This window comes from Microcaecilia unicolor, chromosome 9 (assembly GCF_901765095.1).
Source record: "Microcaecilia unicolor chromosome 9, aMicUni1.1, whole genome shotgun sequence".
In the NCBI taxonomy this organism is placed as follows: Eukaryota; Metazoa; Chordata; class Amphibia; order Gymnophiona; family Siphonopidae; genus Microcaecilia; species Microcaecilia unicolor.
The window spans coordinates 177,452,755-177,471,169 of NC_044039.1; the positions used below are offsets into that span (position 1 = coordinate 177,452,755).

The 18,415-nt window shown below is 45.5% G+C and overlaps 1 protein-coding gene across 1 annotated transcript in view; it reads left to right on the top strand.

The window, feature by feature from the left end:
* SLC38A6 (solute carrier family 38 member 6) overlaps window positions 1–15,338 on the top strand; it is a 77,081-nt gene extending 61,743 nt beyond the window's left edge. The window contains exons 12-16 of the mRNA XM_030213966.1: window positions 5,793–5,893; window positions 8,761–8,885; window positions 10,619–10,763; window positions 10,864–10,958; window positions 12,345–15,338. Coding sequence (XP_030069826.1) covers window positions 5,793–5,893; window positions 8,761–8,885; window positions 10,619–10,763; window positions 10,864–10,958; window positions 12,345–12,428 — 550 coding nt within the window. The 3' untranslated portion in view covers window positions 12,429–15,338. The remainder of the gene's footprint in view (window positions 1–5,792; window positions 5,894–8,760; window positions 8,886–10,618; window positions 10,764–10,863; window positions 10,959–12,344) is intronic.
* The last annotated feature ends 3,077 nt before the right edge of the window (window positions 15,339–18,415 follow it).

Below are 18,415 nucleotides of genomic sequence, written 5' to 3' on the forward strand. Positions count from 1 at the left end.
ACTTTTGTCTCCTCCGATGTAGATGAGGGCAGCGTGTCTGAGGTCTCCCAACGATCCTTTGCGGATTCCTTGGAGGAGATAGATCCCCGCTCGGCTGGAGCGGATGACCCCTCTGCAGCGCGGCTTTTTAGCCCAGAGGATTTGCCCAACCTGTTGTTACAGGCCATGGACACTTTGAAGATTTCCTCTCCGGAGGACGTCTCTCCCTCAGCCCCTGTTGGCTCTGCCATTATGCTGGGGACGAAGCGCCCGCCTAGAACCTTCCACGTGCATGATGCCATGCACACCTTAATTGCGGCTCAATGGGATGTCCCGGAAACGAGCCTTAAAGTGGCTAGGGCTATGTCCCGCCTCTATCCTTTGGCTGTGAGTGAACGTGAGGCCTATCTGTGGCCTACCGTGGATTCTTTAATCACTGCGGTGACTAAGAAAACGGCGTTGCCGGTGGAAGGTGGCACGGCCCTAAAGGACGCCCAAGACAGAAGATTGGAGGCGGCCTTAAGGTCGTCCTTTGAGGCAGCTGCTTTAAGTTTGCAGGCCTCAGTTTGCGGCTCCTATGTGGCCAGGGCGTGCCGGACTATGGTGCAGCGGGCTTCCCCCTCGGATCATTCCTTGAGGGCTGATTGGCCGGCCCTGGAATCGGGCTTAGCCTATTTGGCAGACTTGCTGTATGATGTCTGGAGAGCCTCAGCTAAAGGCATGGCTCAGACAGTCTCTGCGCGGCGGTGGCTTTGGCTGAAACATTGGTCTGCTGACCACGCCTCTAAATCCCGCCTGGCTAGATTGCCTTTTAAAGGCAAGCTGCTCTTTGGGGTCGAGCTGGACAAAATCGTGACCGATCTCGGCACGTCTAAGGGCAAGAAATTACCAGAGGTCAGGGCTCGGGTTAGTACTCGTCCCGATACCTCCAGAGGACGGTTGCAGGAAGCCCATCGGTACCGCCCGGGCAAGTCGGGTTCCTCTGCCCCCTCTTCCTTCAAGAGGAATTTCTCCCCCAAGCAGCATTCCTTCCGCAGAGACCGCCGTCCCGGAGGTGCTCCCTCCGGTCCTCCCCCAGGGTCTCGTACCCAATGACGGGGCCTTGGTCCACGCCCCAGTGCAGATTGGAGGACGGCTGTCCTCGTTTCTGGGCGAGTGGACCACTATAACTTCAGACGCGTGGGTGCTGGAAGTCATCAGAGACGGCTACAAGCTAGAGTTCTGCCAACCCTTAAGAGACGGGTTTGTACTCTCTCCCTGCAAGTCTCCGGTCAAGCTGTGGTAGTGCAGCAGACCTTGGACAACCTGATCCGCCGGGGTGCGGTCGTTCCGGTGCCAAAAAATCAGATTGGCAAGGGACGTTACTCCATTTCCTTTGTGGTTCCAAAGAAAGGAGGTTCTGTCCGGCCTATCCTCGACCTCAAAGGGGTCAATCGGGCCTGGAAAGTGAGGCACTTTCGCATGGAGACTCTCCGCTCTGTTATAGCGGCAGTGAAGGCAGGAGAGTTCTTGGCTTCCTTGGACATCAAGGAAGCGTACCTGCATATTCCCATCTGGCCTCCTCTCCAACGCTTTCTGCGTTTTACAGTCCTGAGACGACACTTCCAGTTCAGAGCCCTCCCTTTCGGGTTGGCTACTGCTCCGCGGATCTTTTCCAAAGTAATGGGGGTCATAGCGGCCTTCCTGCTAAAGGAAGGAGTACAAGTCCATCCTTATCTGGACGACTGGTTGATCCGAGCCCCCTCTTTTATGCAGAGTGCGGCAAAGCTATGGACCGGGTAATTGCTCTTTTGAGCTCCCTGGGATGGATCATCAACTGGAAGAAGAGCCAGCTGCGCCCGACTCAGTCCCTGGTGTATCTGGAAGTTCGATTCGACACTCAAGTGGGCAGAGTGTTCCTGCCAGACAATCGGATTGTCAAGCTTCAGGCTCAGGTGGACTAGTTCCTAGTAGCCTCTCCTATTCGGGCTTGGGACTACGTGCAGCTGTTGGGCTCTATGACGGCCACGATGGAAGTAGTGCCCTGGGCCAGGGCTCATATGAGACCACTACAGCTATCTCTGCTGCTGCGCTGGACTCCGATGTCGGAGGATTATGCTGTGCGCCTTCCCGTGGACCCAGCAGTGCGCAAGGCGCTGAGCTGGTGGACGCAGACAGACAAGTTGTCTGCAGGATTGCCTCTGGTGACCCCGGAGTGGATTGTCGTCACGACAGACGCCTCTTTGATGGGCTGGGGAGCCCACTGCTTGGGAAGGACAGCGCAGGGGCTCTAGTCTCCTGCAGAGGCAAGTGGTCTATCAACCTCCTGGAACTCAGAGCCATTCGGTTGGTGTTATTGGAGTTCATCCCGGTACTGGTGTTGAAGCCTGTACGGGTCCTGTCGGACAATGCCACGGCTGTGGCCTATATCAACCGCCAGGGAGGTACCAAGAGCGCCCCTCTAGCCAAGGAGGCTATGAGTCTTTGCCAGTGGGCGGAAGCGAACCTGGAGCAGCTTTCAGCGGCCCACATTGCCGGAGTCATGAATGTCAAGGCGGACTTTCTCAGTCGCCATACCTTGGAGCCCGGAGAGTGGCAACTATCTGCTCAGGCGTTCTTGGACATCACGAAGCGCTGGGGCCAGCCGAGCCTAGATCTGATGGCGTCATCGGCCAATGGCCAAGTGCCGCGCTTTTTCAGCAGAGGACGGGACCCTCGATCCCTGGGAATAGATGCTCTTCTCCAACAGTGGCCGACACAAGAGCTCCTCTATGTGTTCCCGCCCTGGCCCATGTTGGGCAGGGTGCTAGACCGGGTGGCAAAGCATCCCGGCAGGGTAATCCTGGTGGGTCCGGATTGGCCCAGACGTCCCTGGTATGCGGACTTGTTCAGGCTCTCAGTCGACGATCCTCTGCGGCTGTCAGTGGAGCAGGGCCTGTTACATCAGGGTCCCGTGGTGATGGAGGATCCCTCTCCCTTTGGTCTTACGGCCTGGCTATTGAGCGGCAGCGTCTGAGGAAGAAGGGCTTCTCAGACAAGGTCATCGCCACTATGCTGAGAGCGAGGAAGCGCTCTACTTCTACTGCTTACGCCAGGGTTTGGCGTATCTTTGCAGCATGGTGTGAAGCAGGCTCACTTTCTCCCTTCACTGCTCCAATTTCTTCAGTGTTGGCGTTCCTGCAAGAAGGTCTGGAGAAAGGCCTGTCGCTCAGTTCCCTTAAAGTCCAGGTAGCGGCTCTGGCTTGCTTCAGGGGCCGCCTGAAGGGTGTTTCCCTGGCTTCGCAGCCAGATGTGGTGCGCTTTCTCAAGGGAGTTAATCACCTGCGCCCTCCTCTGCACTCAGTGGTGCCTGCGTGGAATCTCAACCTGGTGCTAAGAGCATTGCAGAAGCCGCCTTTGGAACCCTTGTCGAGGGCATCTCTGAAAGACCTGACGTTGAAAGCAGTCTTTTTGGTGGCTATCACTTCAGCCAGAAGAGTTTCCGAGCTCCAGGCGCTCTCATGTCGAGAGCCTTTTCTGCAGTTCACTGAGGCAGGAGTGACTATTCGCACAGTGCCTTCCTTCCTGCCCAAGATTGGTTCTCGCTTCCATGTGAATCAGCAGCTCTGTCTCCCTTCCTTTCGTAGGGAGGACTACCCAGAGGAGTACTCTGCTCTTAAATATCTGGATGTGAGACGAGTCATCATCAGATACTTGGAAGTGACCAATGATTTCCGGAAATCGGATCATCTGTTTGTCCTGTTTGCAGGTCCTCGTAAGGGTCTGCAGGCTGCTAAGCCTACAGTGGCAAGATGGGTCAAGGAAGCCATTGCAGCGGCTTATGTGGCCGCGGGGAAGGTGCCGCCTATCCAGCTGAAGGCTCACTCCACGAGAGCTCAGGCGGCCTCGATGGCAGAGGCCGGATCCGTCTCCTTGGAAGAGATATGCAAGGCGGCAACTTGGGCTTCGGCTCATACATTCTCCAAGCATTACCGTTTGACTGTGGCTGCACGGGCGGAGGCCCGGTTTGGAGCTTCAGTGTTGAGGTCAGGGATTTCTATGTCCCGCCCTGGGTGAGTACTGCTTCGGTACATCCCACCAGTCTATGGATTGATCAGCTTGATGATATGGAAGGTAAAATTATGTATAATCATACCTGATAATTTTCTTTCCATTAATCATAGCTGATCAATCCATAGCCCCTCCCAGATATCTGTACTGTTTATATTCTGGTTGAATTTTAGGTTCAAGTTTAGCCTTCAGTTACTTCAGGAGGACTTCGTGTTCAAGTTCTTCTTTCACTTGGATTCTTCAAGAGTTGAGACGAGTTTGTGTTACAGTGAGCTGCTGCATTCCTCTCCCCTCCGTTTTACGGGGCTGGATTGAGACATAAATTCTGCCGGCACTCCCTCCCGCTTCGTGCGGCTGTAGGGCAGCTTTGTACCCCTCCCGCTTCGGCGGTGTTAGGGTCAGTCAGCTCCTCCCGCGGTTGCGGTTGCAGGATAAGCCAGATCCCCCCGCATCGGCGGGTGTGGTGTCCCTCCCCCGCTCCGCGGGGATGAGCTGGACGGATTCCCCTCCCCCACTTGTGTGGGGATGAGCTGGGTTAATTCCCCTCCCCCGTTTCGGCGGTGGTGAGCTGGGCAGAGTGTCCCTTCGTGGGTGTAATTCTCTAAGTGCTGAGTCCTGCGGATGGAGCTTTGATATCGACATACTGAGGAGTTTCCGGCAGCACATGACCACATATAGGGAGGCAAAAGTTTGCTCTCTATCTCCACCTGCTGGTAGATGGACACAACCCACCAGTCTATGGATTGATCAGCTATGATTAATGGAAAGAAAATTATCAGGTATGATTATACATAATTTTACCTTAGACTCGTTTTCGTTTGTCTTAGAAGAGCATTGTCCTCTTCCCACTGTTTTTTTGACCCTTTGCGCTTCCTGTGGGATTCTATTGTTCCTCCGCCATGGTGGTCTCTTTGTTTTTCTGCTGCAGAGTTCTACACGTAAACCTACATGCAAACAGAATAGCACACCTTGGTCACACACAAAACATATGCAGAACCTCACCAAATACAGAACAAGGGATCACTAATTAGAAACTGAAATATAAAGGCAAAAATTGAACTAGGAACCCCAAGAATTCAAGCTAGGCAGGTACCACAATATAACAGAAATAAAACAGAAATGTTCTTCCAGCAAAATTGCAGAGGCATCCATGATGCACATTTTCCAAAGCTAATATTGTTCTAATAAATTTAAAATAAAACACTTTTGATGTCTGGGCATTTTATTTTTCCAAGCACGTCAGTCCCAGTTTCTTTTTTCTGCTTTCTTGTCTTGCCTTGCCTTCTGCTCGTTTCCCAGTGGGTGCTGTCTATTTGATGTTACTCCACTTTTTCTCTTATCTTCCATTCCCTGACTTCATCTGTCTCTGACGTATTCCTCTTTCTCTCTGTTCTGTCTGCCCACTGAAACTTCACCCTCTCAGTCTTCAGTACTCTCCCCATTACTATACGTTTTACCCTTTGTACTCACCATCCTCCAGTCTCTCATCTCCTTGAGAATCCCTATGGTCTCTCCCACATGGTTCCACCATGCAAAGCATCTCCCCTCCCTTTCTGCACCCTTGTAGCCCAGCATCTCCTCTCTTTCTCCACTCACACTTGTAGCACAACATCTCCCCACCCCACAGTGTGTAGACTAATGTCTTACAAAGTCTATCCAGATGCCTTGTCTTTCTGCTCGGATGCAGATAGGGGAATGGAGTGTTTTCCAGGTTGAAACTTTGATAGTGAGGAAGACTGCAGGAAGAGTACCGCATGTTAATTTTCTGCATCTTTGTTTTACAGCCCTTCGAAGAGCAGAATGCAGAATGTAGCCTACATAGCCATCAGTCTGAGTTTTATAATCTATTTTACATGTGCCTTATTTGGATATCTTAGTTTCTATGGTAAGTATAACCTGACTACTATTCAAAAGCACTTAGACAGCAGTGTCAGCCATGCAAGAGCTTTAATATGGTTAGTTCAGTGGGTTGAGAACCTGGGGAACTAGGTTCGATTCCCACTGCAGCTCCTTGTGACCCTGGGCAAATCACTTAACCCTCCATTGCCACAGGTACAAAAAACTTAGATTGCGAGCCCTATAGGAACAGAGAAAATACCTGTATAATATATGTAAACTGCCTTAAGGTGGTATATCAAATCCTTGACTCTCTACCTACTTTAAAAAAAAAAGCTACTGTACTTGTGGATAAATTTTGTTTCTTCACTCACAAACAGCCGAAGCTGTGTGTTTTCAAAAAGGGCAAACAAATCTTGTTCATTCAGGGTGTAATTCTGGCACCTAGTTTTAGATACAGACAACTGTGCACACGACCTCTTATAAACGTCTGACTGGTGTAAACGTATGCACAGTGCTTGCTTGGTGCATACTTTTATTATGGGTATGCGAATGGATGATGCATGAAAGTATGTGTGTGGATTACAAGATACTTTAATTTGCACATATCCTTCCAAAATGTAGGTGTAGTGATTCATACCTGCTATAGAGCTGGTATAAGTGATTGTACCTTAAATGAAAGTGTGTTTTCAGCCACTTATGCTAGTATTCTGTATAGAAAAGTAGGTGCCTATGGGCCTATTATTCAAAATGATTTAAATGGCCAGAAGAGGCATCTTGCCGTATAAATTGCCTCTCTGGAGCTAACTGGGCATAGTCTGTGGCACTTAACCGGATAGTGCTGCTGAAAATGCTGGGTTAGTGACTTTGGGGCCTCCTCCCAACCAAAACCTCAATCCCTATATATATGCTGACGATGTCACGATTTACATCCCATTCAAACATAACCTAAACGAAATCACCAACGAGATTAACCAAAGCCTCCAAACCATGCACTCCTGGGCGGATGCGTTCAAACTGAAACTCAACGCAGAGAAAACACAATGTCTGGTACTAACCTCACAACACAACAAAAACAACTACTCAAAAATAACCACACCATACTGTTCTCTTCCCTTCGCACAAAACCTAAGAACTCTTGGAGTGACCATCGACCGAAACCTCACACTCAATACTCATGTGAAGAATACAGCGAAGAAGATGTTCCACTCCATGTGGAAGTGGAGGAGTGGCCTAGTGGTTAGGGTGGTGGACTTTGGTTCCTGGGGAACTGAGAAACTGAGTTCAATTCCAGGCACAGGCAGCTCCTTGTGACTCTGGGCAAGTCACTTAACCCTCCGTTGCCCGCCGCATTGAGCCTGCCATGAGTGGGAAAGCGCGGGGTACAAATGTAATAAAAATAAACTCAAAAGAGTAAAACCTTTCTTCTCGAGATATATCTTCCGCACCCTGGTACAGTCAATGGTAATAAGTCACCTGGACTACTGTAATGCATTATACGCCGGCTGCAAAGAACAGACTATCAAAAAACTCCAAACAGCCCAAAATACTGCCGCCAGACTCATATTCGGAAAAACTAAATATGAAAGTGCAAAAACCTTAAGAGAAACTTCATTGGCTCCCACTCAAAGAACGTGTGGCGTTCAAGATTTGCACGATTGTACACAAAATCATTCACGCAGACGCCCCAATCTACATGCTAAACCTTGTGGACTTGCCTCCCAGATACGCTGTAAGATCATCCCGCAAATTTCTCAATCTGCACTTCCCCAGCTGTAAAGGACTAAAATACAAGCTGATACATGCCACCACCTTCTCCTACTTGAGCACGCAGCTGTGGAATGCTCTACCTACAGACCTGAAAGCTACTGACAATATAACTAACTTCCACAAATCTCTGAAGATGCATCTTTTCCAAAAGGCCTACAAAGAAAACACACAGCCTACAAAATTACCTCAACAAACTACACAGTTATTACAGTTCACCTATATCCTACCTAACACCTTCCGTCTATCTTCCCTTACCTAATTTTCAAACTTTAATAATTGTACCTGTTATCATGAATTGACTTTGTCTATCTTCCCTTACCTAATCTTCAGACATTAAGAATTGTACCTGTTATCACGAAATGATTATGTCATAATCATACTCTGTAAGCCGCATTGAGCCTGCAAATAGGTGGGAAAATGTGGGATACAAATGCAATAAATAATAATAATAAAATTTCTATCCTGAGCCCCTGCATGTTTAGCATTGGCCCTGGATTTGATGTGATAAAAGCCTATACCGGAAAGGTCACGTGAACCTGAAAGCTATCAATGAAAGATTTTGTGTCCCCATAGCGATTCACCTACATCTTCAATTCACCTACATATTTGTTGGGCAGACTGGATGGACCGTGCAGGTCTTTTTCTGCCGTCATCTACTATGTTACTATGTAAGACACACAAATAAGAAGCAGCGGAACACACAGGGTACCAAACAAGTCAACCTCTGCCTTTGTCATCCAAGTTTCTGATGATGTATGGGGTAAAAGCTATTTGGATGTAGCTCAAGCCCTTGTTCAGTAGTAGTTTATGGCAAATTACATTCAGGTATATTAGCTGTCTCCCTGTTACCAGAGAGCTTACACTACTTATTAACGCTTAGTGCACCTTATGTGCTGTCTGGCCCACAGGAATAAAATGGGCTGCACAGCACCAAGCATGTGCTAAGCTTTAGTAAACACAGCCCTAAGCTCGTATCTGAGGCAATAGAAAGTTAAGTGGCTTTTCCAAGAGAACAGGGAGTGGTGGTGGAATTTGAACATTGGCTTCCCCAGTTTTCGGCCTGCTGCTCTAACTACTAGGTCCGCAGCCTATTATTTTGGGGTTGTTGTAGAATTCGTGATCGGCTTCATTTTATTTTCTTTACAGATAAAGTAGAATCAGAATTACTTCAGAGCTATAATAAATACCTGCAACACGATGAAGCGATCATGATCATCAGACTAGTGATATTACTGGTAGTGCTGCTGGCAATCCCTCTCGTACACTTTCCCGTAAGTACCACCATTATTTAGTCCAACTAGATTTAGTGGTTGCATCTGTGGCTCCCTGATCGTCATTCCAGACGACACATTTTTCATTCCAGATGACACATTTTTGGGTGTTAACTCTGCACAGTTTAAACAGCTCTGATTCTTGCTTTTTGTTAAAAACTTTTTTTTTTTTTTATTGTACAAATTTTAAATGAAGGAAAATCTTTTTTTTTTTTTTTTTTTTTTTTTACTTTCAACAGTTTTTTTTTATTGATGTTTCAACAATTTCAATGCAACCTTTTAACTCCAACATGCAGCATATTACAAAATACACCAGAAATACAGTGGTATAACATTTGTTATCGTCATCAATATTTTAATGTTATTATCCCCCCCTTCCCAAACCCACTCCTCTGTACTCTCCAGCCTAACCTCCTTTTGCCTAAGGTAGCCCACAGAAATGTAAACATAATACCTGCGCTACCTCTCATTGTATTCAATTCTAGAAATCCTTCTATTACCTTTCCTACCCCACCCTCCCTCCCTCCCTCCCTACCCATCGTATCAATATACTTTCCCCATGCACTCTCGCTGAATATGACAATATTCTTCTTTAATACATATATCCATTCTTCCAGCTGGCTCAGATTTAGCAGTATCCCAACATACAATAGACCATCAACACCCTCCTCCCCCCCTCCCTCATCTTATTCCCAACCTCCCCTTGATGCATGCTTGACCCTCACCACTTCACTCCCTATTCCCTGTCGTATTCCATGGCAACCTATTCATAACATAACTGCGTGCCCTGGGGGAAATACTATTAATATAGCACTGCCAAACAATCAGAAATCTTCCTTGGCTCTTCGGTGATTGTTTTGCCCCTCTAGATTCCCACATCATAAGTTGATGAAATTTATTCCTCCAGTACCAATAGGAGGGCGGTAAGGAAAATCTATTTTTTAATTGGTTTGAATTTGTAGAAGACACGCTGTCTATCAGTGTTTGTTGGGAAAGAGGACAGTTGATTTGAACACCTAGTCATCAAATGGTAGGAGAAAGATTGAAGTTCACTTGGTTGATGGTAATTGACTTGGGATTTGGTCTGGTTTTGTGTTAAAGCATAAAAATGTTTTTTTTTCCAGTACTGAGTTTTAGCATCCATTTTTCTAGTAGGTTGATGCATTGTTGGACTCTAGATATATCTGTTTTGTGAATTGAGTGTATGGTGATTAATACTGAGATATTGTCAGCGTAAATGTCGTGGAGAAAGCCATTTTCATCTGGCTGCACTGGGTGTTGAGTGGGTAGATAGGCAAGATACCCACTTGTATTCTGTTGTGCTGAGCACCAGTTGTTTTCCTCTCACTGGTGTGCATTGCTTAAGTTTGCTTTAGCTGTCCTAAGAGCTACAAGACATACAGCTGCCAAGTGAGCCAGACTGGATGTTCTGGCTTTTGAGGCTAACATCCCAGGAAATTGTAATGCTTGTGGTCATGTGTGTCTATGCAAATTACAAGTATTACAATACACCAGTATCAGGCAGGGTAGAATAGCTGGAATATTTAAAAAAAAAAAATGAAACCAAAAGTCTATCTGCAAAAACTGAATCACCTGGCTGCTCTGATGTTGAAGAATTTGTTAGTATGGGATTCTGTTGGGCAATGCTGCCTATGAACACTGAATGTATTTCTAATTGTCAAATCCTTGACCCGTTTTCTGTATGCTAAGCAAGATTTTCCTTCCACCAACAGGCCAGAAAAGCGTTTATGATGATGTTTTTTTCCCATTCTCCTGAGTCTTGGATTCGCCATATTCTTGTAACATTGGCCTTCAATATAATAATCGTGTTGCTTGCAGTCTATGTGCCAGACATCAGAAATGTATTTGGTGTAATCGGTAGGTTTTCATTATTTCTATGTCTTGTTCTTTGAGACTATTCAGACATTTTGAGTTAAGTGTTGAAAGGGGCTAACACATAGTCCTGTTTTGTTCTAAGGTTCTACCACGTCCACCTGCTTGTTGTTCGTGTTTCCAGGACTCTTCTTTCTTAAGCTGAGCAGAGATGATTTTCTATCGCGGCACAAGATAGGGGTAAGTTCACTGCCTTTTGCAGTATGCAGATAAAGAGCAGAGATGCTGACTGACCTGGTTTCCAAAGAGGAACCCTTTGGTTTATTCAGTGTGGTTTAAGCAAGCAGGAAAGGCTCCTGCCAACTTAAATCGCTCCGAGCGGGCCAGCCGCAGATATTCAGCAGTAGACAAATGGGGTTTGCTGATGAATATCAGCTCTAATTGCCTAGGCACAATCTGGACAGTGCCGGGTCAGTCTGGGAGCAGAGTTGGGGAGGAGCCAGCGGTTATGTAGACCCTGGCCATATTCAGTTCCTGTGCCCCCATAGCTAAGTGGCTGGATAAGACTGCCTTTTATGCGATCTGAACTTTGCAATGTGGGTGCTGGCACCTGCAAAAGTTCCAGGTTGGCACGGCTGCCAATTCCTCCCCCTAACCCATCCCCCCCCCTTCCGGGTTAGACCTCCTGGGACTTACCAGAGGTGATCGCTGGTAGTTTAGTAGGATGGAGAAGAGGCTTCCTTTTTTTGTTTTTTTGTTTTTAATCCAGGGCTAATGGGATGGGAAGGAGAAGGACTGCTGCTGCCCCATCCATTAAACTGTCAGCAATCACCTCAAGATAAATCCTTGGGGTGGTGAGGGGAGGGAGATGTCGCCAGCCCTAGGATGAGAGGTTAGGGGTGGGCTTTTAGGATTGGAGGGGGGGATTTGAACTGGGAGGAGTGGGAAGAATCAGACTGGCAAATTCGGGTCCAGGTTAATAGCCATGAACTGGGATAGGGTCCTATGTGGGTCCCAGCTGAATATCATTCGGGACCTGGCTGGCAGCTAGCTCTTGGCCAGTCATCCACAGATATTCAATGCCAGTGCCTGGACGTGACCCAGTGTTGACTATTGGGTCTATTTTAGTTGGATGCTAATCAGCTCAGTAGTGAGGGGTGGGTTATTAGGAATGTGCATGGTGAAGAAAAAGTTCAGTCAGTTTTCATTTAAGCCTTGGGATTTTTCATGTGTGTTAGTGTGCATTCACACACGTTTTTGCGCACATTGTGCAGTTTTGTGTGTGCAAATCAGTTGTACACACATTATTTTGCAGGCATACATGCATACAAATGATTTACATCCACTTTAAAATTTTTAGGCACCCAAATGAATTTGCATTCATGAATACACACCCCTAGTTATATCAGTCTTGTCGCAATTTCCTGCTTCAACAGTACTTATCTTCATAAAGACACCGTGTGGAGAGCACCCTGTGCACAGAATGTGGGCCTAGAAATAAAGAATCTGCTTAGTTCTCCTTTGCTTAGGGATTTCTGAGACGTCTTTCCTTACTGAAGGCCTTAAGGCTCCTCTGCTCTCAGGGGCAGATGTACTCATGTGCTTGTTCTTTCTTTTACTTCCCAGGCCTGTACCTTGCTTGCCTTTGGCCTCTGTGTGGGTGTGTCAAGCTTAATTCTCATCATTTTGGATTGGATAAACAAAAAATAAGAATTGGCTGGACTCCCGCATTATTCAGGTTTGAGACTAAAGGACAAAGCATGCAGAGAGCCAGCAGCAGCCATTGTGGACCACATCTTCCAGAAGGAAAGATGCCACTGCCTCCCAAAAACTTTTCTCATGGGTGCTCAACCCTCAGACTGGAGCTTTTCATAGACTGTCATTTTTGTACACTTTTAGGTTTGCAGATGACTACAAATCGAATACACAAAACCAATTGTTGGGAACTGCTAAATGGGGCGATTCCTTTTGGTGTCTGTTCTGCTGCTGGCTGCAGAACAGCCGCAAACCAAAGAATTCAGATTTTTATTTCTTTTGCTTTCTTAATGCAAAAGAAGCTGACGAGTGTAAGATAATCCTGGGTGTGGCATATAGTTTTGCATTCTAAAGTAGTGGGAATGGATACCCTATTAAAGAATAATCCTTTTAGAAGGAGGATAGCACTGTTGCAAACTTTCCCTTAATATACGCTCTGAGGTGAAGGGGTGAGAGAGGATGTCTGTTTGGCCATTCCAGGATTTTCAGCCTGAAGTGTGCAAACCTCTGCTTCAGTACTTAGATTAGGCTGTAGGTTGTCCCAGCATTGACATAGTAATAACATAATAGTGTCTCAGATTGTAAAATTACACATTCTGCACTGACTGTGGGTGACTACTTCCTGTAGGTAGTCATCTGATTTTGGCAGACCTCATCCCTTAGGTAGCAAACCAGACTTGACATGGAGTGTTAGAGACTGATCCACTAAAGCGTTTCTCACATTCTCTGCTCGTGGGGAGAGTAGCTTAGTGATTCGGGCCTTCATAAGCTGTGAGAGCCTGTAAAGGACCAACAGGAAAGATTCCATAGCATATGAGTGCTCAAAACTGTGATCATCTTTTAGTATGTCCCATATTAAAATGATCCCAACTTTTGTGGTATATGTTTTTCTAGCAGCTTAAAAAAAGGTATGAAGAACCCTCCTTCCGCCTGTAAGCACATTATACTTTTTTTTTTTTAAGCCCTCCGTTTATTTTAAATGGGAATGCTACTGAAAAGGATGCAGAGTTGTTTCATTCTGTGGGTTTTTTTTTTAACCTGCCGACTGACACGGAAACACTTCAGGAGGTGATGGGAAATGACTGGCCAGAGGGGACAAAGGAAGTGTTTAAAATGCACAGCACTGCAGTTGCTACACAGGGGTTTAATAGTGTTTTTATTATGCAAGAACATTGCTGAAGTTCATGACTTAGAATACAAAAATTGAATTTCTTTTTGGCTGATAGAACAAACAAAATCATACAAATACTCTGCATCCTGATTTGTGTCTGTTTCTGACAGAGATCTTAGTGTTTGGAAGACTTTGAAATCTTCCCTTTCTGCACTTCCACCAATATGAATGTTATTGAAGGGTGACACTGATAAGTATTGCACTGAAGAAGGAGCTCAGGGAACAGAGCCACCCAGCAGAGGTGCACACTGTTTTAGTCTAGTAAATGTATAAGCAAAATATTAGGATAAAAGGGGAAGAAATTTCAGAATAGTGTAGTACAGTTCAGGAATAACATACATTAATATTTTAGAATCTTTATGAGGGGATTCTGCTTTAATAGCCATGAAGCTCTAAAGAGTAGCCTGCATATGAGGTGGTAATAGCTGGTATGCTCAGTACTGGGAGTAATGACACATTTTTGGTCTGTTCCTGATAATCCCAGTTTAATTTGGAATATTGCTCCTGAATAATACATGAAAATAAATACATTCCCCTCAGATCCAAATGCAGGCGTAAAGATCCAGTTCTGTAGTATCCAACTCTTCTGCCTGACGGCAGCTGCATAAGGGGAATATAAGGGTGACTGAGGCACCTTCTGAAAGATGTGTTTCATCACATTAGGAAGATACAGTTCTCACATCACATGAAGGGGATTGAATTACATCACAGTCAATTCTCTGTATGCTTTATGACATTAGCAATTTTTTTAATGGTATGATGGAATCTACGCCAAACAAGAACATTCCAGGCCTTAATCTGTTCCTCACTGGAATATTTGTAGCCATCACATAAGAGACCTCCTTTCACTTTTTATAGTAATGGTGCTGATTGGTATAGTAAGTTAATATTTACACTGTGGTAGTATATACAAGGTTTTTATAATAACCACATTGCCGCCTTATACCCAAAGGACTATTTGTACTAAAGGGCTTTGCCCATTTTGTGTCTATGGGAAAATTTGCTTTGTCTATAAGATCCTAAATAATTTTATAAGAGGGTGATTTTTAAAAGCCATTTCTGTACGAAAAGCAGTGCTTTTTCTATGGAAATAAGTATTTATAAATAGCACATCCAGTATATGGGTAAAGTTGTAAACATGCAGCCTAAATACACATAACTTTACCCAAACTGAGCAGATGTGCTCTTGAGGACATGGTGGAGGAAGAGTTTGCATTTTTGTACATATGTTAGGAAATACACACACACACATGCACATAAATCAACCCAAACAACCGGTATAAAGAGCAGGTATCAATATAAACAAAAATCATTCCTAGGGGTAGCTTTCCAAATGGAAATATTTTCATTTTGAAAACTCATTTACCCTCACAGGGAAATGTATGCATGTACCATTTGCATGTACACTTGGTTTTAAAATGTTGACCATCTCTGGGAAAACATGGCTAAACTCTACCGAGTGTACATGACTTTAGTCATGTCTTCCCAGAGACAGTCGCAAATGATCTCCTTAACCCAGAATCTTGAACTGTAGCACCCCCCCCCCCCCCCTCAGTGTCCTTTAGAAAGCCTCTTGTTTTCAGAGCACAATTCCTTTGCTCCTCTCCTGCTTTCATTGCTGAATTGTTTAAACTCTGCGCTTTCTCTCTCCCCCCTTCTGTATACTTGAGAAATAAAATCTTTGTGAGTGATGACATTGAGTTTCCATACTTATATCCTGTGTCTGTAACTGTTATTGAAAAATGTCGCTTTTGTAATGTATTATTCTTTAACAGTATATTATGATTCCAAAAAGGTGACCTAAAGTGACTAATTTCTAATACTTAAATTTCACAGAAAGTCATGCATTTTGACAGTTTGTACTTTACTACATTGGTCTCTTAGGGAGTCTTTTACTAAAAATTAACTTATCTGCACAAATGGTATTTCATATGCTACAACTCATGGAAATGTGTGTTAGTGCATGAAGCTGCCTCTTATGAAAATTTTCACAAACTTTTCTATTCCAGGTAGTAAACATTCACACACAGCCTGCAACAGGTGAAGAATTGTGTTTAATTTTAATTTTTTGAAATATTATTTATTGTCAGAAAATTTCAAAGTAAACATTGCAAGCAAATAAACAATTTGCATAGCAAACAGGCTGATCAGAGCAGAAAAAGGAAGTCTCTCTTTCAAATACACAGGACATTGTACAACATCCTCATAGAGAAAGAGAAAAAAAGATAATTGCCCATTGATAAGCCCACAAAAGCAAGTGGCAGTTTATGAACCAAATTTAAAGATTGGTAACTGTTGGAATTAACATTCTCTGAGGACAAGCAGGACATTGTCTCGCATATGGGTGATGTCATCCTACACAGCCCAAGTGTGGACGCTACCCATCGTTCTGTATCTTTAAGAAGCTTTTAGCAGCTTCATATTGCACATGGGTGAGTGCCTTCCCACCTGACATGAACATGCGGGACCAGCTTTTTTTTGTTTTTCTGTGGAGCAGAGAGGTCCTGTTCAGTGAGCTCTCCCATTTTTCAAAGTGCCTTCCCTTGCAGTATGCTTTTTTTTTTTTCATTATTTTCTTTTTCTCAGTATCTTCTCCTTACCTGTTTAATTAGCTTTTTTGTTTTGTTTAGGCAAGTTTGTTTCCTTATTTTTTTTCACAGCTTCTAAGGCCCACTTAGGCCCAAGCAGCAGCTGGGGTAGCCTTTCTCTCCTTGATGAGATTTCTTTATTTTTCATAATTGAGCTGTTAGATTTCACATCAGCTATTTTTTTCCCTGTGTCAAGAAAACTCCCAGTGGTTTTAAACAGTGGTCTAGGTGCAACAGAGTCATTCTGCGACTGACCCCCATAACTGGTGTCTGTCATGCCTAGGCCCTGACCATGAGGCCACTGTGTTCTCTGTTTAGAAATACAGACGCATACTCAGAAAAGCAGAAGCCTTTTGGCGCTTCTAAGACTGATCCATTGGCATCTTGGGCATTGGTCCACATGGCTGGAGGAGCTGTATTGGACATTGGGGTGCACCAACAATGAGGTTTTTTTTCCCCTGCCTCAACATCAGCAACCGTTAGAACCCTGTAGAACTGGTTTGCATTGGACCTGACACCTGGATTTAACATCGTCCTAATTGGCACAAAGGGACCCCAATGTGATGTATTGAGTGGAGACAAAGAAGCATCAACATTAGTCCTCTTTGAAGCACATTGCCAGCATCAATAGCCCTGCTACCTGAGAAGCGTCAGTGCCGTGAAGGCCGCTCTCCCTCTGTGGAGTTGGTGCCAATACGCCAGTATCGTAATTGCCAGGACCAGCCTTCTGATTTGGCATCAGCATCTACACAGGCTGTCACTAAATTGATACTAGCCCTGCCTTGACCAATGCCTGCCTCTGAGAAATGGTTCTGGGCCATGCTGCAGGAGGCGTTGGAGAACATCTTTGTCTGATGCAATATTAAGGTTGTGAGGGTGTCAAGGCTAGCCATAGCTCTATCCCAGCCCATCCTGGAGGCCCATGCCTTATTTGTCCTCCGGACATCAACAGTGGTGCCTAGAAAAAAAGGGCTTGTATTGGCCTCAGGTAAGGCAGTGCTCCTCTCCAGCCCATCAGGGGATGAAGGTTCTTCAGTGTCCAGGTCAGGACCTGTCCCTTGGTGCTCATGCTCAAGTGCATAGACACCAGTCTAGGCACCTGACACAGACACACAGCATACTCAAGAAGAATACTATGCAGAGTCTGACTCTGTGACCGTTCCTGAGGGTGAGGTAGAACCAAAGGAGATCTTGGAGTAGGGCTCCCTTGATCTACCTTCAGACCCCTCTCTTCAAAAGCAGAGAAAGACCCAACCAGAGGACCTCTTCTTTGTTTTGTTTTGGTTTTTTTGAGGGAAATAGCCAGAGCCATTTTATTTAGAGAATGAACCTAGGGTTGCTATCTTAAATGTCCTAGATTTTACAAGAACTGCCCTAAGGAGCTTGTCCCTGTGCATGATATCCTGCAGCAAACACAAATGAAGAACTGGGAGACTCCTTTCTCTGTGCAGCCTGTTCCTAAGAAGACATACTTTATGTACAGAGTCCAAAAAGCTCCTGGATTCAAGAAGCTTCAGCTGCCCCACCACTCTATGGTGGTTGAAACTGCCCTCAAAAGAGCCATGAGTTCTAGAACCCACACATCTGTGCCCCCGGGCTGAGATGCTAGGACCTTGGTGCCTTTTGGGAGAGAGGTTTACCAGGCTTCTATGCTTGTGTCCTACCATCTCTACATGAGCGTTTACTTGCGGGTCTTAGTGCACAGTATGTTGGAGTTTGCAGACTCTTTCTGGCCAGATGCCCCAAAACTCTGAGCTAGCAGCCAAGTAAAAAGAGTGCAAAAGTACTGCTCCAAAACAACCTATGATGCTTGCGCTTTGGCATCCATACTTTCCACATTTAGATATTGGTATTAGCAGACTCACCAGGTTGCATGGGTCAAACCTAGAGCCAGCTGTTCAGAAAAGCTGGTAGATGACCTCTGCTGAGGGCAGTCTTTTTGGAGACAAGGTAGAGAAGGTTGCTGACCACCTCAAAAAAAAGACTGACACTACGAAAACGCCTTCTCGATCTACTCCTTCTGTGGCCTCCAATTCTCGGAGGTATTGAGGCATGAGCCAGAGGAGGCCCTTCTACTCTCAAAGGCATAGGCATCCTCCTCCAGCCCGACCTTCCCAGCAGTCACAAGGAACCCACTCCAGCCCCCAGCAGCAGAATCCCCAGTCCCAGCCAGCTCCCCAGAC